Source organism: Coregonus lavaretus (assembly GCF_964263955.1).
Source record: "Coregonus lavaretus genome assembly, chromosome: 21".
Classification (NCBI taxonomy): Eukaryota; Metazoa; Chordata; class Actinopteri; order Salmoniformes; family Salmonidae; genus Coregonus; species Coregonus lavaretus.
Window position 1 is genome coordinate 22076748 of NC_140008.1, and position 21766 is coordinate 22098513.

Below are 21766 nucleotides of genomic sequence, written 5' to 3' on the forward strand. Positions count from 1 at the left end.
GAACAGCGCGAACAAGATGGTGGCCACCAGAAGAGGAGTACGCGTGTGCTCCCCAACTAAAACAAACTCCGATGAATCCTCTGGAGTTATGGTAGGTTTTAATTGCGTGATTATGGGTAGATATGTGTGTGATTTAGATACAGTTCAGCGCGTTTCGTATATACAGATAGTTTTCAGTGTGTAATACTTGGTTGTTCATGTTCACGTGGCAGCAAGCTAGCTAGCCTAGCTTGAGTCCCTCATTTGTTTTGCAAGCATAAAAACACTTTTCCGCTTTTGTTTTTAGGAGGCAATCCGTTGTATACATCAGTACAATATTGCCATTTCCACTGAATAAGTTACACACTCACAAATTAGTCCTGGAGAGTTTGCTGTTGTTAGTTAGCTACAGAGTTTTCTTTCAGCTCATCACTGACACCGAAATCAAATAGCTAGCTAATCAATGACCACGTTTACATGAAATTGTATTTGTCACATGCGGCGAATACAACACCTTACCGTGAAATGCTTACTTACAAGTCCTTAACCAACAATGCAGTTTTAAGGAAATAGTTAAAATATGTACTAAATAAACGAAAGTTTAAAAAAAAGAAAGTCAGACAGTAAAATAATCTGGCTATATACAGGGGGTACCGAGTCAATGTGCAGGGGTACAGGTTAGTCGAGGTCATTTATACATTTAGGTAGGGGTAAAGTGACTATGCATAGATAATAAACAGCGAGTAGCAGTAGTGAAAAAAACAAGGGAGGGGGGTCAATACAAATATTCTGGGTGGCCATTTGATTAATTGTTTAGCTGTCTTATGGCTTGTGGGTAGAAGGCTGTTAAGGAGCCTTTTGGACCTAGACTTGGCGCTCTGGTACCTCTTGCTGTGCGGTAGCAGAGAGAACAGTCTATGCCTTGGGTGACTGGAGTCTTTGACACCAATATCCCATTATTATTCGGGATACTTGAGTATTCTGTTTTTGACGCATTTAGACATCATATTCCGTTTACAATAACCCGTAAAAGCTTATGCGAAACACGGATAATATGACTGGGATATGCTGATCTTAAACGGGATACTGTGGCATGTACACAACCAATTAACAAAGCATACCGATTTAGGGCACTTAAATATCATGGTTTAGGTGTTCAACACCAATAATAAACTGTCAATCTCGACAAACAGAAAGTACACCCCTCCCTACTAGAGCTGGCCCCATTTTGGTAGACTGAGATTTCTTTAGTTGAGCATTCGCAAATATATATGAACACTATTTCTGTGCTTTTAGGGCCCATAATGCAATTCTTCAGAGAATGGGCGTGGTTTCACATCATTTTTAGATTAAAAGAAAATGGTGGAAAATATGCAGCCGAAGTCCGACGAGAGCGGATACAAATTAATAATAATAAAATATAATAATAATTCATTGCTTTAACAAATTATGACCAATTTTAAGAAAATATTGAGCAATATAATGACTTTTCAAACAAGTTACGTTACACGTTATGTTGGCTGACAATTTGTTAGATACGCTGTCCTTACCAACCGCATAGCATATCATTTCAGCAGTTGTATGTACCAGTGTGTTAGCTAGCTACCTAACGTTAGTTGGCTACTAATATATCGAACTTGTACTGTATATACTCATTAAGGATGTAGTATACAGTATGTTAGTATGGGTATTTGAACACAGCTTAAGACATGTGCTACTGAAATTGTAAATGGTCATATTATGTAAGAACAATGGTGCAACTAGGGTTGCAAAATTACTTTCAATAAATTCCCTGGTTTTCCCGAAATCCCGGTTGGAGGTGTGCTGGAATCAGGATAGAATAAACAGGAAATCCGTATACCTCCAACCAGGATTTTTGGAAAACTAGTGAATTTATAGAAAATTCCTGGAATTTTGCAACACTAATAAAAAAATAATATTATTTTGTGACCGATGCGCTTTCACCCGCGTTGTATAGTGGTCGCTGTCTGCGGTTCTGAAACACAGCCTAATCTTCGGTGCGCAGTTGAATTGGCGCCTTCCCGGACGCTTTCCCTGATACAGTGAAAAATAATCGTAATTTATGTAATCTTTATGTGGACCCATGACACCTTTTGTTAGCCTTGAATAATTAGCCTAAACAATAAATAAACTGCAACATGTCTGCAATTGCATTCATGAACGCATGCAACTGTTTTTAGTCTTTGCAGTAATAAAGGCCTTTACAGAAAAAAATCTTTAAGAGACTCTCTGGTACACTTATTTAGTGTTGTTTACACTCTTCCAAATGGTCAAATTTTTAAAACAATTCTAAGCTTCCACCCACTAATTCAAATGTCTTCCACACATCGGATTTCCCCTTTCCCTCCTGAGCAAACAGTAAACATTCCCCCTTTTCAAGTTTATTTGTCACGTCCTCTACATCCATTATGCTGCCACGTGCTGCGGTGTTGGAGTTTGTTATAACAAATGTATTGATATGATATGCTCTATTGGTCTTGTACATGCGATTCGTACATGTCACGTAAAGAGAACAAGGGTTGAGGGAATATGAAATGTTTTTCCTAAACAAATGAGGAATTTTGATAACAGAACTTTTCAAAGTAAGAAACTAGAAATGTCTGTAATTATGTTGCAGCTTCAGCCCCACGGACAACTCGATAAACACTTACTGTGCTATGTATGGTCGCTGCAGCAGGGAGGAGAGAGCGACAGCGTGCGCCAGTCACACAGGCACTAGCTGTCTTTTTTAACACAGCATGGCTAGTCCGAGTCCGGCCCACATCAAGTACATACAGTTGACTTTTTAAAAACACAGGATGTTTTTATGTATGGAAAAATAAACGTTTGAAAATTTGATTGGTCGAAAGAAGGGAGCTCTCGGTCAACCAAGATTTGTTTTAGTTGGGGACATTCCTACTCCCTAGTTTGTAGGCTTACCCAGTATCGAAGGCTTGGCAATCTCCCAATGTCATTAAACTTTTTGGTGTTTTGTGACAGTCTCTTTCCATTCATCAAATGGCTGCTGCACAGTTTGGATTGATTGACTGATTTTGATCAGTTAAAAAAATACATACAATACCAGTCAAAAGTTTGGACACCTACTCATTCCACGGTTTTTCTTTATTTTTCAATTGTAGAATAATAGTGATGACATCAAAACAATGGAATAACACATGGAATCATGTAGTAACCAAAAAAGTGTTAAACAAATCAAAATATTTTATATATGAGATTGTTCAAATAGCCACCCTTTGCCTTGATGACAGCTTTGCAGACGCTTGGCATTCTCACAACCAGATTCATGAGGTAGTCACCTGGAATGCATTTCAATTAACAGGGGGGGTATACAGAAGACAGCCCTATTTGGTAAAAGACCAAGTCCATATTATGGCAAGAACAGCTCAAATAATCAAAGAGAAACGACAGTCCATCATTACTTTAAGACATGATGGTCAGTCAATCCGGAACGTTTCAAGAACTTTGAACGTTTCTTCAAGTGCAGTCACAAAAACCATCAAGCGCTATGATGAAACTGGCTCTCATGAGGACCGCCACAGGAATGGAAGACCCAGAGCTACCTCTGCTGCAGAGGATAAGTTCATTAGTTACCAGCCTCAGAATATTGCAGCCCAAATAAGTTCTTCACAGTGTTCAAGTAACAGACACATCTCAACATCAACTGTTCAGAGGAGACTACGTAAATCAAGCCTTCATGGTTGAATTGCTGCAAAGAAACCATTACTAAAGGACACCAATAATAATAAGAGACTTGCTTGGGCCAAGAAACACAAGCAATGGACATTAGACCGGTGGAAATCTGTCGAAATTAGAGATTTTTGGTTCCAACCGCTGTGTCTTTGTGAGACGCAGTGTAGGTGAATGGATGATCTCTGCATGTGTAATTCCCACCGTGAAGCATGGAGGTGTAGGGGTGCTTTGTTGGTGACACTGTCTGTGATTTATTTAGAATTCAAGGCACACTTAACCAGCATGGCTACCACAGCATTCTGCAGCGACACACCATCCCATCTGGTTTGAGCTTAGTGGGACAGTAATTTGTTTTTCAACAGGACAATGACCCAACACACCTCCAGGCTGTTTGACCAAGAGGGATAGTGATGGATTGCTGCATCAGATGACCTGGCCTCCACAATCCCCCGACCTCAACCCAATTGAGATGGTTTGGGATGAGTTGGACCGCAGAGTGAAGGAAAAGCAGCCAACAAGTGCTTAGCATATGTGGGAACTCCTTCAAGTCTGTTGGAAAAGCATTCCAGGTGAAGCTGGTTGAGAGAATGCCAAGTGTGTGCAAAGCTGTCATCAAGGAAAAGGGTGGCTATTTGAACAATCTCAAATGTAAAATATATTTTGATTTGTTTAACACTTTTCTGTCTACTACATGATTCCATACGTGTTATTTCATGTTATTTCATACATTGTAGAAAATTATAAAAAATAATGAAAAACCCTTGAATTAATAGGTGTGTCCAAACTTTTGGCATTTTTCATATTTTGTTCCCTTACAACCTGGAATTAAAATAGATTTTTTGGGGGGGTTCTATCATTTGATTTACACAACATGCCTAGCACTTTGAAGATGCAAAATATTTTTTATTGGTAAACAAACAAATAAGACAAAAAAATAGAACTTGAGCTGCATAACTATTCAATTACAATTACAGCTGCAAGTCTCTTGGGGTATGTCTCCATAAGCTTGGCACAGGTCTGGGCTTGGATTTAGGTCTGGGCATTAACTTGGCCATTCCAAGACATTTAAATGTTTCCCCTTAAACCACACGAGTGTTGCTTTAGCAGTATGCTTAGGGTCATTGTCCTGCTGGAAGGTGAACCTCCGTCCCAGTCTAAAATCTCTGGAAGACTGAAACAGGTTTCCCTCAAGAATTTCCCTGTATTTAGCGCCATCCATCATTCCTTCAATTCTGACCAGTTTCCCAGTCCCTGCTGATGAAAAAACATCCCCACAGCATGATGCTGCCACCACCATGCTTCACTGTGGGGATGGTGTTCCCGGGGTGATGAGAAGTGTTGGGTTTGCGCCACACATAGCGTTGTCCTTGATGGCCAAAAAGCTCAATTTTAGTCTCATCTGACCAGAGTACCTGCTTCCATATGTTTGCTTATTTTTTTCTTATTTCTTTAAATAATGGATTTAATGGTGCTCCGTGGGATGTTCAAAGTTTCAGATATTTTTTAAAAACCCAACCCTGATCTGTACTTCTCCACAAATTTGTCCCTGACCTGTTTGGAGAGCTCCTTGGTCTTCATGGTGCCCCTTGCTTAGTGGTGTTGCAGACTCTGGGGCCTTTCAGAACAGGTGTGTGTGTATATATATATATATATATATATATATATATATATATATATATATATATATATATACTGAGATCATGTGACACTTAGATTGCACACAGGTGGACTTTATTTAAATAATTATGTGACTTCTGAAGGTAATTGGTTGCACCATATCTTATTTAGGGCTTCATATCAAAGGGGGTGAATACATATGCACGCACCACTTTTCCGTTATTTATTTTGTGTAATTTTTAGAAATGTTATTTTTTTCATTTCACTTCACCAATTTGGACTATTTTGTGTATGTCATGTTTACATGAAATCCAAATAAAAATCAGTTTAAATTACAGGTTGTAATGCAACAAAATAGGAAAAACGCTAAGGGGGGATGAATACTTTTGCAAGGAAGGTGAACAGCCACGACCCTAAGATTTTTAAGTGATTGCACAATAAAGGCAGACTTATTTCCATTGTTGTCCCTATTTTTTACATAAATAGTTCTACATACAATTAGGCTACATAGATACAGACAAAAAAAAGCTCAACCTCCAAATGAGAATGCGGGTGGAGTTTAAGTACAATTCTTTCAAGCTTGTTTGGTCTGTAGCTTTAGGGTGTTCTTTAGATGCTTGGGGCTGCTGGTGAACCATGATATGCAGGCATAATCAACGTGACACTGGACTAGCACACTTGCCATAGTCTTTAGTGTGTCTCGCTAGGTTTCCATCCAATTGGAGACAGATTTTCATGCAAATATTCTAGAATCTGTATAAAAACAATATACGCATTTCAGAGTTTCCTTTAGGAAAATTTGGTGCTGGACAACGTGAACATTTACCGGACATCCATTCAGACCTGGCACAGCCAGCGCCATCATTTGGCCAAATGAACCACATTAAAAACAGCCTATTAAAAAAAATAACTACAAAAAAAAAAAGATTTGAGCACTAAATGCATCAGGACATTGCATGCATACAGTGCCTTCGGAAATTATTTTAGCGCCTGGCTACGCAGACGCTTGTGAGCAGTTTGGATGAAATGATTGAATAACCTGTACAGTGCATTCTGAAAGTATTCAGACCCCTTCGCTTTTTCCGCATTTTCTTACGTTACAGCCTTATTCTAAAAAGGGTAAAATACATTTTTCCCCCTCATCAATCTACACACAATACCCCATAATGACAAAGTGAAAACAGGTTTTTTAAATTTCTATTAAAATACATAAATACCTTATTTACATACAGTGGGGAGAACAAGTATTTGATACACTGCCGATTTTGCAGGTTTTCCTACTTCTGTAATTTTTTATCATAGGTACACTTCAACTGTGAAAGACGGAATCTAAAACAAAGATCCAGAAAATCACATTGTATGATTTTTAAGTAATTAATTTGCATTTTATTGCATGACATAAGTATTTGATACATCAGAAAAGCAGAACTTAATATTTGGTACAGAAACCTTTGTTTGCAATTACAGAGATCATACGTTTCCTGTAGGTCTTGACCAGGTTTGCACACACTGCAGCAGGGATTTTGGCCCACTCCTCCATACAGACCTTCTCCAGATCCTTCAGGTTTCGGGGCTGTCGCTGGGCAATACGGACTATCAGCTCCCTCCAAAGATTTTCTATTGGGTTCAGGTCTGGAGACTGGCTAGGCCACCCCAGGACCTTGAGATGCCTCTTACGGAGCCACTCCTTAGTTGCCCTGGCTGTGTGTTTCGGGTCGTTGTCATGCTGGAAGACCCAGCCACGACCCATCTTCAATGCTCTTACTGAGGGAAGGAGGTTGTTGGCCAAGATCTCGAGATACATGGCCCCATCCATCCTCCCCTCAATACGGTGCAGTCGTCCTGTCCCCTTTGCAGAAAAGCGTCCCCAAAGAATGATGTTTCCACCTCCATGCTTCACGGTTGGGATGGTGTTCTTGGGGTTGTACTCATCCTTCTTCTTCCTCCAAACACGGCGAGTGGAGTTTAGACCAAAAAGCTATATTTTTGTCTCATCAGACCACATGACCTTCTCCCATTCCTTCTCTGGATCATCCAGATGGTCATTGGCAAACTTCAAATGGGCCTGGACATGCGCTGTCTTGAGCAGGGGGACCTTGCGTGCGCTGCAGGATTTTAATCCATGACGGCGTAGTGTGTTACTAATGGTTTTCTTTGAGACTGTGGTCGCAGCTCTCTTCAGGTCATTGACCAGGTCCTGCCGTGTAGTTCTGGGCTGATCCCTTACCTTTCTCATGATCATTGATGCCCCACGAGGTGAGATCTTGCATGGAACCCCAGACCGAGGGTGATTAACCGTCATCTTGAACTTCTTCCATTTTCTAATAATTGCGCCAACAGTTGTTGCCTTCTCACCAAGCTGCTTGCCTATTGTCCTGTAGCCCATCCCAGCCTTGTGCAGGTCTACAATTTTATCCCTGATGTCCTTACACAGCTCTCTGGTCTTGGCCATTGTGGAGAGGTTGGAGTCTGTTTGTTTGAGTGTGTGGACAGGTGTCTTTTATATAGGTAACGAGTTCAAACAGGTGCAGTTAATACAGGTAATGAGTGGAGAACAGGAGGGCTTCTTAAAGAAAAACTAACAGGTCTGTGAGAGCCGGAATTCTTACTGGTTGGTAGGTGATCAAATACTTATGTCACGCAATAAAATGCAAATTAATTACTTAAAAATCATACAATGTGATTTTCTGGATTTTTGTTTTAGATTCCGTCTCTCACAGTTGAAGTGTACCTATGATAAAAATTACAGACCTCTACATGCTTTGTAAGTAGGAAAACCTGCAAAATCGGCAGAGTATCAAATACTTGTTCTCCCCACTGTAAGTGTTCAGACCCTTTGCTATGAGACTCGAAATTGAGCACAGGTGCATCCTTGAGATGTTTCTACAACTTGATTGGAGGCCACCTGTGGTAAATTCAATTGATTGGATATGATTTGGAAAGGCACACACCAGTCTATATAAGGTCCCACAGTTGACAGTGCATGTCAGAGCCAAAACCAAGCCATGAGGTCGAAGGAATTGTCCGTAGAGCTCGGAGACAGGATTGTGTCGAGGCACAGATCTGGGGAAGGGTACCAAAACATTTCTGCAGCATTGAAGGTCCTCTAGAGCACAGTGGCATCCATCTTTCTTAAATGGAAGAAGTTTGGAACCACCAAGAGGTTTTTGCGCCATTATTCAATTGACATTTTCACTGCAGCCTATAGTAGAATTTTGTACTCGCTTGAAAACAATATTTCAATTATTAATTGCATTGTAGTGTTGTAGGCTAGTCTAGGTAGGATAATTGTATTGTCCCTAAACAAGATCAATAGGGGAGCTTTTTGAGCTGTGTCACTTTTTCACAGTTCTTTCATGCCCAATGATGCACCTGGCCTCTCCGCTGCCTGTCAGCTATTCCTATTTGTTCTTTTGGATTCACATTACAATTGATGCAGCTTTGAATGTGTGGTATGATTGCTAGTTAGCCTATTGCAGATCTGGACAAACGATCCACCTACCACTATTGTCACTATGAATGGTAGATAGAGTGCACGATAGACCTTTAGACTGGTAGACTACACTGACCTGTGGTATAGTAAAAGTTAGCACATGGAAAAGCGTAGTGCATAAGGGAAGTACCAAAACACCTTGATGAAGGGGAGGCGCATGCAAGCAGATGAGGAATTTTGATAGGATGGAAGAATTGTATATAGTAATCCAGGGTAAAAAATGCACTACCCTCCCCGGAGCAACAAAAAACTGTTTGACAACCCTCCCCTATTTTGCCCCACCCTCCCGCCACCCAGTAAATTGCGATTTGTCCCTTACTGCAAGAAATTCATAATTCTGCAGTAGTTAATATAATATTATGCTACATGTGAGAGGCTATAGGCCTACAGTCAGTGTCCATATTTCAGTTACTATTCCATTTAAACCATATGAACTTAAATGAGGAATATTCTGTTTTCATGGTTACAGGGATACTCATGAGCGGGATATCGAAGGTGCATGTAGCTTATTGCGAATAAGCGGGATATGAGCTACTATCCAGAATATTGTGTGCATGTAAACGTGGTCAATGTCTTGATGAGTTCATTAGTCGTTTTAGCACTGCTCCACTGTCAAAAACATACCCTTGTATTTGATGGTTGTCAATTCCCGAAACACCCAACCCTTTTCAATAGATTTGTCATGCCAGATATTGGTTTGCTTAAAAATACAGTAGTTATTAAATCGAATCAATCTTTCAACAAAAATGTCTCTCTGTGACCTCTTTAGTTCAGAATACTGATATTGACAAATATTTCTCCACAGACCACTCGGAGAACTAGGAGGACAGCTGATAAAGAGGAGACTGCAACCCAGTCTGAGGTGACCAGTGACTCCCAGCAAGATGTTCCCTCCAAGGCCCAGAGCTCCACCGTGAAGAGGAAGACCAGGGCATCTAAACGTGAAACTGGCTCTGCTAACCAGGTAGACTCCACCCATGAAGCTGATGTGTCCGAGTCAGAGTCCTGCTGTTCTGCTATATCAGATATGGAGGCTATCCCCGACACACAGCCAGCTCGCAGGGGCCGAAGGAGAGCCGCAGGCGGGGAGCAGTCTGACTCCACAAAGGAAGAGGCTGTGTCTGAGGTAGACTCTTGTTCATTGTCTGCCTCCAGAAGACCAAACACTCGCAGAGCCACCAGGAGTCTGAGGAAGGCTGTTCTCACAGACTCTGCCAAAATGGACAATGATGTTTCAGAGGCAGAGTCCTGCAGCTCTGTGGTGTCTGAGTCCAAGGTGCCTGACTCGCAGACCAGAGTGACCAGAAGGACTGCTGTGTCCAGCAGCCGGGCCTCTTTAAAGTCTCACACCGAGGACACAGAGCTTTCTGATCCTGAGTCCTGTGCCTCAGGTATCTCTGGTGCTCAGACCTCCACGGTGCACAGAGTTACCAGATGCAGGAGTGGAAGGTTTGTTGAAGCTATCCCCATGCATTTGGAGGAAACCACTGATGGCTCCATCTCTCCTCTACCCCGTAGGAGAAGCAGAGTTGTATGTAAAGGATATCCCTGTGACCCCCAGAGTCCCCAGGACTCCGAGAGCTTTGAGTCTGGGCCAAGCATTACTCCCAGGAGGTCCACTCGCAGGAGGACTGAGCCGAAACAGACAGGCACCACTGTTACAGACTCTGAGTCTGACCTGCCTGATGTGAATACCCCTCTGGGGAGCCCTAGGTCGGTGAGAGGCAGGGGCACTCCTTGCAGTAGTCGCACTGGATCCAACAGCAGTTCCAGGGCAGCACCAGTTACCCGGCTGACAGCCAAGGCCCTGGATATACTAGTTGAGAAAGCCCAATGCCAGTCAGATAAGGTGAGTGTATCTGAGGTTGCTGAGGAAAGTGAAGTGTTGGAGGACAATAAGTTAGACGACACAGTCTACGCTGATCCAGACTGCTCCATGATAGAAGAAGTGGCAGAAGAAGATAAGACACTAACCCTTGAGGATGTAGTGATCGCTGAACCAGCAGCGCCCATCCAAGATGCAGCACCTGCTCGGGAGCATACAGGGAGTGTGACAGTCTCTGAGGATGCAGAGATGCCAGAGGTCACGAGTGTACAACAGGAGTCAGCCGAGACAACCGTCAGTGAAGACCCAGAGAAGAATACCTCTGTGGTGGATATCCCTGCTCAGGAAAACATCCTACAGGAGAAGCTGATCCCAGCTGATTCTGAAGTCAAAGTGACCCTCTGTGAGAGTGCTGATACAGAGATGGCTGAGGCAGTCTGTGAGCTTGCAGTGGAAGCAGAAGACCAGCAGAGGGAGCTGTCCACTGAGGATGCAGCAGATACGGATGTCCCAGTGATAACAGAACAGGAGACGATAATGCCAGCTGATTCACAAGTCTCTCTTGAGAAAACAGTAAAAGTAGCAGCGTGTGAAAATGCAGTGTCCCCTGTTATAGTGGTGTCTGATGAGGACGAGGAGGAAAAGGCCATGGATGTGGATGTAAACACCCACACAAATCCTCCATCGGAGGTAGAGAACCAGGAATGTAAGGCAGTGCCTAGTGAGGAGGCTATGGATGTCAGCAGCACACTAGTAACTGAGAATAAAAAGGCTGACCAAGATAAATCCCCTCACACCACAGAGCCCATTAAGGTGACCTCCAGCCAGAACCTGAAGGTCAGTGTGTCTGATGCTGACAAGCTAGGGGAGCCCAGAGACTGTGTCATCGTACAGAAATCTGGCGTGATCAGTCTGCTGGAGAGCAGTGAGGATGAAGAGGATGACGACAACAGTCAGCATTCTGAGGAAGCAGATGAGAGGAAAAGACAGGGTTCTGATGGTGAAGAGGAAGCTGTCTGTATAGAGGAGGAGGCAGGCCCATCCAGACCCCAAGCTGCTGCTCAGTCCTCAGCTGATGATGGCTTGTTTGTCATAGACACCCGGCCTGGCCTTCAGTCAGGTCAACAGTACTACGTGGATGACAAGGAAAAGGAGGGGGGAGACACGGAGGCTGAAGAAGAGCAAGATGAGGAAGAGTTTGTTGATGAAGAGGGAGATGATGATGATGATGAAGATGAACAAGTCCTCTTCACAAGCAGAAATCCACAATTGTAAGTATCTTTTTTGGTCATGCCAATGTCAGTTGTCATCTGTGCTTTAAAAATGGCTATTTAATTTGACAGTTAGGGCTCCAGCACCACTATGCCATCTTATTCTGAATGTATTGCAGGATCTAGTTTTTTTGTATGTATCTGAATGTATTGCAGGATCTAGCTATTTTATTGCATTGCAATGCCAAGCACGTATAAATAATTTTCACATTCATTTTCATTAACATATCAAGAGTGAACCAGTTAGAGAATAGGCAATGCTGCACCTCCTGGGTAATTAGTTGTTACAATCCGTTATAGGAAAGAGTTGTCCAGCCGTATTGACCCGGGCCTGAAAGTGAAGGAGCTTGGGGGATTATACATCAATTTTGATGGCAGCAAATCAAAGACTGTCTCTAACTCCCTGAAGGAACAGAAGAGCCAAGATGAGGTAAATAACTCATTGATTTTGTTTGAAGGTGATATATGGTGTAGAATCGGTAATGAATTGTGTAGTTATGCAAGGCTGGGTAATTCAATGAGAGGAAGTTTTTCATGCAATTTCAAACCTTTTGACTTTAACGGATCTCTGCGTTTTTTAGATTTTCTACAGCTCCTACATTGTGATTTATTTTCTCTGTTGGCAGTTGATGAAGAAGAGTGTTATTGGCCCAGAGTTTGAGAAGAGAGATGCTGTGCCTCCATACAGGGAGTCCAAACAGGCTGCGAAACTGAAGCGCAAAGTGAATACAAGTCCATATGCCCTTGTTTATTAATTTAGAAGAGAAAGTAGAAAACACCAACAGTGTGATATGAGGAGAAGTAGTCGTTATATTTTGAGTACATTTTAGCTATTTTTGTTTAGTTTGCTCACTCATTGACTATCCTGACTGACATGTTTCCTCCTTGTCTTGCCATGCTCAGGAGGAGCGGGACAAAACAACTGGAGCCGGCTGGTTTAACATGAGGGCTCCTGAAATGACAGAGGAATTAAAGGGTGACCTCAAAGCACTGAAAATGCGTGGAGCAATGGACCCCAAGCGGTTTTATAAGAAGAATGATAGAGATGGATTCCCCAAGTACTTCCAGGTCAGTAAGCATCTAACCCTCAACTGTGCTCGGTTTTCGCAGTGGTCCATGTTATATACAGTTGAAGTCGGAAGTTTACATACACTTAGGTTGGAGTCATTAAAACTCGTTTTTCAACCACTCCACAAATTTCTTGTTAACAAACTATAGTTTTGGCAAGTCGGTTAGGACATCTACTTTGTGCATGACACAAGTAATCTTTCCAACGATTGTTCACAGACAGATTATTTCACTTATAATTCACTGTATCACAATTCCAGTGGGTCAGAAGTTTACATACACTAAGTTGACTGTGCCTTTAAACAGCTTGGAAAATTCCAGAAAAATGATGTCATGGCTTTAGAAGCTTCTGATAGGCTAATTGACATCATTTGAGTCAATTGGAGGTGTACCTGTGGATGTATTTCAAGGCTTACCTTCAAACTCAGTGCCTCTTTGCTTGACATCATGGGAAAATCAAAAGAAATCAGCCAAGACATCAGAAAAACAATTATGGACCTCCAAAAGTCTGGTTCATACTTGGGAGCAATTTCCAAATGCCTGAAGGTACCACGTTCATCTGTACAAACAATAGTACGCAAGTATAAACACCATGGGACCACGCAGCGGTCACACCGCTCAGGAAGGAGACGCGTTCTGTCTCTTAGAGATTAACGTATTTTGGTGTGAAAAGTGCAAATCAATCCCAGAACAGCAGCAAAGGACCTTGTGAAGATGCTGGAGGAAACGGGTACAAAATTATCTATATCCATAGTAAAACGAGTCCTATATCGATCTAACCTGAAAGGCCGCTCAGCAAGGAAGAAGCCACTGCTCCAAAACCGCCATAAAAAAGCCAGACTACGGTTTGCAACTGCACATGGGGACAAAAATTTTACTTTCGTACTGGTCTGATGAAACAAAAATAGAACTGTTTGGCCATAATGACCATCGCTATGTTTGGAGGAAAAAGGGGGTGCTTGCAAGCCGAAGGACACCATCCCAACCGTGAAGCACGGTGGTGGCAGCATCATGCTGTGGGGGTGCTTTGCTGCAGGAGGGACTGGTGCACTTCACAAAATAGATGGCATCATGAGGAAGGAAAATGGTGGATATATTGAAGCAACATTTACATTTTACATTTTCGTCATTTAGCAGACGCTCTTATCCAGAGCGGCTTACAGGAGCAATTAGGGTGAAGTGCCTTGCTTAAGGGCACATCGACAAATTTTTCACTTAGTCGGCTCGGGGATTAGAACCAGCGACCTTTCGGTTACTGGCACAACGCTCTTACCCACTAAGCTACCTGCCGCCTCATCAGTCAGGAAGTTAAAGCTTGATCGCAAATGGGTCTTCCAAATGGACAATGACCCCAAGCATACTTGCAAAGTTGTGGCAAAATGGCTTAAGGACAACAAAGTAAAGGTATTGGAGTGGCAGAACTGAAAAGGCGTGTGCGAGCAAGGAGGCCTACAAACCTGACTCAGTTACACCAGCTCTGTCAGGAGGAATGGGCCAAAATTCACCCAACGTATTGTGGGAAGCTTGTGGAAGGCTACCTGAAACGTTTGACCCAAGTTAAACAATTTAAAGGCAATGCTACCAAATACTAATTGAGTGTATGTAAACTTCTGACCAACTGGGAATGTGATGAAAGAAGTAAAAGCTTAAATAAATCATTCTCTCTACTATTATTCTGACTTTTCAAATTCTTAATATAAAGTGGTGATCCTAACTGACCTAAGACGGAATTTTTACTAGGATTAAATGTCAGGAATTGTGAAAAACTGAGTTTAAATGTATTTGGCTAAGGTGTATGTAAACTTCCGACTTCAACTGTAGGTAAATGCAAAAATCAAGGAAACACCAACATAAAGTGTCTTAATAGGGCGTTGGACCATCACGAGCACCTGAACAGCTTAAATGCGCCTTGGCATAGATTCTACAAGTGTCTGGAACTCTATTGGAGGGATGCGACACCATTCTTCCACAAGAAATTCCATCATTTGGTGTTTTGTTGATGGTGGTGGAAAACGCTGTCTCTGGCGCCGCTCCAGAATCTTCCATAAATGTTCAATTGGGTTGAGCTCTGGTGACTGCGATGCACACACCCTTTAAACCCCCTATGCTCCATTGAGACCCCTCTTTCAAAGTCACTTAAATCTCTTCTTGCCATGGTAGCCAAAATAATGGGCAACTGGGCATTTTTATACATAACCCTAAGCACAATGGGATGTTAATTGCTTAATTAACTCAGGAACCACACCTGTCTGGAAGCACCTGCTTTCAATATACTCATTTACTCAAGTGTTTCCTTTATTTTGGCAGTTTTGTTCAATGCCATGTGAAAAAAAACTCAAGTCACTAGTCCTCACTACTCCCAGCTAGAACTACCCCCCCCCCCCCCCCCCCCCCACAAAAAACAATATCCCCCAACATTTATTTAATGTCTTTCTGTCGTAGGTTGCTACAGTAGTAGATAGCCCTGTGGACTTCTACCATTCCCGTGTCCCGAAGAAAGACAGGAAGAGAACCATGGTGGAGGAGTTGCTTGCTGATGCCGAGTTCAGACAGTAAGTTTCAGTTTCTTTGTCATGTTACGGTATTGAATTTAATAGCTTGTGTGTTCCTGAAATTATCGTTTTGGCATAAAGTTCATGGAAATGCAGAACAATTGAATTGACATTAAATACCTGATATGAACTACTTGAATTGTCAAGTGCTAATACTTTCCCTTTAACTTCAACAGCAATAACAAGAAGAAATACCAACAGATCATGACAGAAAAAGCAGCCATTGGTGCTGGCAAGAAGAATAGGAAGAACAATAAGTTCAGAAAGTAACAGTAACTTTGAGTGATGTAATACACAATGCAATCATATGTCTGTATTGAGACCATAATATGTTAACGTCTGAATCAAAGCCTATTAATTAAACACATACCATTTACAGTGGCTTTATGGAGCTAAAGGTCTTTATAAATTTTTCACGTAACATGAACAAACTGTATAAAGAGATTTTTACTTTGTAGTTTAAAGGTTCACATTAGTAGCTATTAACAAAAAACATAGATTTATACAGTATTTATGCATAGCCTATGCTATACTGGCTCTGAATTTCCCCATTCGTATACTTGCGTAAAACATACTTATTTTCCCTGACAAATATCCATTTTTAAAGTCAAATTACTAAAATACTACAGGATAAAACTAACGGGACACCTATTTCAAGCACTAATATTGTTGAGAAAATGTCTAACTCAACTTCACAATGTTTAATAAATCAAGATCAGTTTGAACCGTTGGTTGACTTTGTCTTTGGCTCCATCCTGAGAAAACAATTGAGTTGGCTGCATTGTGCCTGAAGGGACTGTTGTACAATAGCTCTGTTGTCTGTAACCCTTCCCATTATCTGTGTATATTTGCTGGAACATCAAACAGATTTTCTCGTCTCTGCCGATGCAAATCCGCATACAAAGAGATCAAATGAATTAACATCTGCTCACCCAGTTTCTACCCAGAAAAATCTTGCCCCCCGCTTGCCAGCCTCCTGTTGGCTCAGTGTGTTTGTGGCCAGCAGCTCCAGAGCTCTATTGGACGCGTGACGATCACATGGAAAGAAAGAAAAGACGCTTGAGAACTGCACTGTCAAGTCTTCTGTCCAGGTGGCCCATTCTCTGGCTAAACCACAGGTGGTGGACTCATTGGAGCGCATCCCCATCAACAGCCTACCCAAAAGAACAGTCAGGAACAAGACCAAGAAGCAATTTTTTCAGTAGCAGATCTTTGGTTAATTTACATCCAACAAGTTATCAGTGATTGAAGATAGCCAGAGTTCACCAAATACACGAATAAGACCGGAAAGACAATTCTAATTCAAGACAAATATTTAATCTGTCAAAGTATAGTTATTATAATCAGTTTACAGAGTAAAACATAATGCCTGTCTTTTATAATTCGTTTTTATATACTGTAAGAATTGTTTGGGCACACAGTAGATACAGTATGTGTGTATATATATATATATATATATATATATATATATATATATATATACACACACACACACACAGTACCAATTCAAGAGTTTGGACACACCTACTCATTCAAGGGTTTTTCTTTATTTTTACTATTTTCTACGTTGTATAATAATAGTGAAGACATCAAAACTATGAAATAACACATATGGAATCATGTAGTAACCAAAAGTGTTAAACAAATCAAAATATATTTTATATTTGAGATTCTTCAAAGTAGCCACCATTTGCCTTGATGACAGCATTTCTTCAAGTGCAGTTGCAAAAACCATCAAGCGCTATGATGAAACTGGCTCTCACGAGGACCGCCACAGGAAAGGAAGACCCAGAGTTACCTCTGCTGCAGATAAGTTCATTAGTATCAGCCTCAGAAATTGCAGCCAAAATAAATGCTTCACAGAGTTCAAGTCACAGACACATCTCAACATCAACTGTTCAGAGGGGACTGTGTGAATCAGGCCTTCATGGTCGAATTGCTGCAAAGAAACCATTACTTAAGGACACCAATAATAAGAAGAGACCTGCTTGTCCAAATTTGAGATTTTTGGTTCCAACCGCCATGTCTTTGTGAGACACGGTGTGGGTGAATGGATAATCTCTGCATGTGTAGTTCCCATCGTAAAGCATGGAGGAGGAGGTGTTATGGTGTTGGGGGTGCTATGCTGGTGAAACTGATTTTATTTAGAATTCAAGGCACACTTAACCAGCATGGCTACCACAGCATTCTGCAGCGAGACGCCATCCCATCTGGTTTGGGCTTAGTGGGACTATCATTTGATTTTCAACAGGACAATGGCCCAACACGTCTCCAGGCTGTGTAAGGGCTATTTTACCAAGAAGGAGAGTGATGGAGTGCTGTATCAGATGGCCTGGCCTCCACAATCCCCCGAACTCAACCCAATTGAGATGGTTTGGGATGAGTCGGAAGGCAGAGTTAAGGAAAAGCAGCCAACAAGTACTCAGCATATGTGGGATCTCCTTCAAGACTGTTGGAAAAGCATTCCAGGTGAAGCTGGTTGAGAGAATGCCAAGTGTGTGCAAAGCTGTCATCAAGGCAAAGGGTGGCTATTTGAAGAATCTCAAATATAAAATGTATTTTGATTTGTTAACACTTTTTTTTTGGTTACTACATGTTTCCATATGTGTTATTTCATAGTTTATGACTTCACTATTATTCTACAATGTAAAAAAAATAGTAAAAATTAAGAAACCCTTGAATGAGTAGGTGTGTCCAAACTTTTGACTGGTTGTGTGTGTATGTATGTATATATATATATGTATGTATATATATGTATGTATGTATGTATGTATGTATAGTTGAAGTCGGAAGTTTACATACACCTTAGCGAAATACATTTAAACTCAGTTTTTCACAATTCCTGACATTTAATCCTAGTTAAAATCTTAGGTCAGTTAGGATCACCACTTTATTTTAAGAATGTGAAATGTCAGAATAATAGAGAGAATTATTTATTTCAGCTTTTATTTCTTTCATCACATTCCCAGTGGGTCAGAAGTTTACATACACTCAATTAGTATTTGGTAGCATTGCCTTTAAATTGTTTAACTTGGGTCAAACGTTTCGGGTAGCCTTCCACAAGCTTCCCACAATAAGTTGGGTGAATTTTGGCCCATTCCTCCTGACAGAGCTGGTGTAACAGAGTCAGGTTTGTAGGCCTCCTTACTCGCACACGCATTTTCAGTTCTGCCCACAAATGTTCTATAGGATTGAGGTCAGGGCTTTGTGATGGCCACTCCAATACCTTGACTTTGTTGTCCTTAAGCCATTTTGCCACAACTTTGGAAGTATGCTTGGAGTCTCATTGTCTATTTGGAAGACCCATTTGCGACCAAGCTTTAACTTCCTGACTGAAGTCTTGAGATGTTGCTTCAATATATCCACATAATTTTCCTTCCCCATGATGCCATCTATTTTGTGAAGTGCACCAGTCCCTCCTGCAGCAAAGCACCCCCACAGCATGATGCTGCCACCCCCGTGCTTCACAGTTGGGATGGTGTTTTTTGGCTTGCAAGCCACCCCCTTTTTCCTTCAAACATAACGAAGGTCATTATGGCCAAACAGTTCTATTTTTGTTTCATCAGACCAGAGTACATTTCTCCAAAAAGTAAGATCTTTGTCCCCATGTGCAGTTGTAAACTAGTCTGGCTTTTTTATGGCGGTTTTGGAGAAGTGGCTTCTTCCTTGCTGAACGGCCTATCAGGTTATGTCGATATTGAACTTTTCACACCAAAGTACGTTCATCTCTAGGAGACGGAATGCGTCTCCTTCCTGAGCGGTATGACGGCTGCGTGGTCCCATGGTGTTTATACTTGCGTACTATTGTTTGTACAGATGAACGTGGTACCTTCAGGCGTTTGGAAATTGATCCCAAGGATGAACCAGACTTGTGGAGGTCTACCATTTTTTTTCTGAGGTCTTGGCTGATTTCTTTTGATTTTCCCATGATGTCAAGCAAAGAGGCACTGAGTTTGAAGGTAGGCCTTGAAATACATCCACAGGTACACCTCCAATTGACTCAAATGATGTCAATTAGCCTATCAGAAGCTTCTAAATCCATGACATCATTTTCTGGAATTTTCCAAGCTGTTTAAAGGCACAGTCAACTTAGTGTATGTAAACTTCTGACCCACTGAAATTGTGATACAGTGAATTATAAGTGAAATAATCTGTCTAAACAATTGTTGGAAAAATTACTTGTCATGCACAAAGTAGATTGCCAAAACAATAGTTGGTTAACAAGAAATTTGTGGAGTGGTTGAAAAATGAGTTTTAATGACTCGAATACAACAGGTGTAGACATTACTGTTAAATGTATGTAAACTTGCGACTTCAACTGTGTGTGATATATATTTACTGTGTGTGTGTATATACAGTGGGGGGAAAAAAGTATTTAGTCAGCCACCAATTGTGCAAGTTCTCCCACTTAAAAAGATGAGAGGCCTGTAATTTTCATCATAGGTACACGTCAACTATGACAGACAAAATGAGATTTTATTTTCCAGAAAATCACATTAAGATTTTTAATGAATTTATTTGCAAATTATGGTGGAAAATAAGTATTTGGTCAATAACAAAAGTTTCTCAATACTTTGTTATATACCCTTTGTTTGAATGACACAGGTCAAACGTTTTCTGTAAGTCTTCACAAGGTTTTCACACACTGTTGCTGGTATTTTGGCCCATTCCTCCATGCAGATCTCCTCTAGAGCAGTGATGTTTTGGGGCTATCGATGGGCAACACGGACTTTCAACTCCCTCCAAACATTTTCTATGGGGTTGAGATCTGGAGACTGGCTAGGCCACTCCAGGACCTTGAAATTATTCTTACGAAGCCACTCCTTCGTTGCCCGGGCGGTGTGTTTGGTATCATTGTCATGCTGAAAGACCCAGCCACGTTTCATCTTCAATGCCCTTGCTGATGGAAGGAGGTTTTCACTCAAAATCTCACGATACATGGCCCCATTCATTCTTTCCTTTACACAGATCAGTCGTCCTGGTCCCTTTGCAGAAAAACAGCCCCAAAGCATGATGTTTCCACCCCCATGCTTCACAGTAGGTATGGTGTTCTTTGGATGCAACTCAGCATTCTTTGGCCTCCAAACACGACGAGTTGAGTTTTTACCAAAAAGTTCTATTTTGGTTTCATCTGACCATATGACATTCTCCCAATCCTCTAGCAAACTTCAGACGGGCCTGGACATGTACTGGCTTAAGCAGGGGGACACGTCTGGCACTGCAGGATTTGAGTCCCTGGCGGCGTAGTGTGTTACTGATGGTAGGCTTTGTTACTTTGGTCCCAGCTCTCTGCAGGTCATTCACTAGGTCCCCCCGTGTGGTTCTGGGATTTTTGCTCACCGTTCTTGTGATCATTTTGACCCCACGGGGTGAGATCTTGCGTGGAGCCCCAGATCGAGGGAGATTATCAGTGGTCTTGTATGTCTTCCATTTCCTAATAATTGCTCCCACAGTTGATTTCTTCAAACCAAGCTGCTTACCTATTGCAGATTCAGTCTTCCCAGCCTGGTGCAGGTCTACAATTTTGTTTCTGGTGTCCTTTGACAGCTCTTTGGTCTTGGCCATAGTGGAGTTTGGAGTGTGACTGTTTGAGGTTGTGGACAGGTGTCTTTTATACTGATAACAAGTTCAAACAGGTGCCATTAATACAGGTAACGAGTGGAGGACAGAGGAGCCTCTTAAAGAAGAAGTTACAGGTCTGTGAGAGACAGAAATCTTGCATGTTTGTAGGTGACCAAATACTTATTTTCCACCATAATTTGCAAATAAATTCATTAAAAATCCTACAATGTGATTTTCTGGATTTTTTTTCTCTCAATTTGTCTGTCATAGTTGACGTGTACCTATGATGAAAATTACAGGCCTCTTTTCCCAACTGTATGTGTGTATATATGTGTGTATATATATATATATATATATAGTATATGAAAACAGCTAACTCCCTGCATTTCAACACATTTTGCCATGGGGCAGAGAAAAATGTGCAGTTTTATGCTATTCTACACATTCTTTCATGAGGCCGAGAGAAAATGTTGCAGTTTTAAAGCTAATTTCCTGCAATTCTACACATTTTACCATTGCTTATGACGTGTTCATATGCTACTGTATCTCGGGGGGCCCCCAACTGCATGCCCATTCAGTAATCCGGTCTTGTTAGCACAGTGTCAGTATTTCTTCAGTGTTCCTTCATCTTAGCCATCTCATGTACCACCTCTGTCATAATTGGAGCCCAGACAGGTGTCTGTAGCAA

The 21766-nt window shown here is 41.5% G+C and overlaps 1 protein-coding gene across 1 annotated transcript; it reads left to right on the plus strand.

The window, feature by feature from the left end:
• Positions 1–16246, plus strand: dnttip2 (deoxynucleotidyltransferase, terminal, interacting protein 2). The gene is made up of 7 exons (XM_084185341.1): positions 1–91; positions 9606–11896; positions 12197–12326; positions 12523–12618; positions 12800–12964; positions 15407–15516; positions 15693–16246. Exons 1-7 carry the CDS (start codon positions 17–19, stop codon positions 15784–15786), a joined length of 2961 nt encoding a protein of 986 aa, XP_084041467.1. The 5' UTR covers positions 1–16; the 3' UTR covers positions 15787–16246.
• Positions 16247–21766: the final 5520 nt, after the last annotated feature.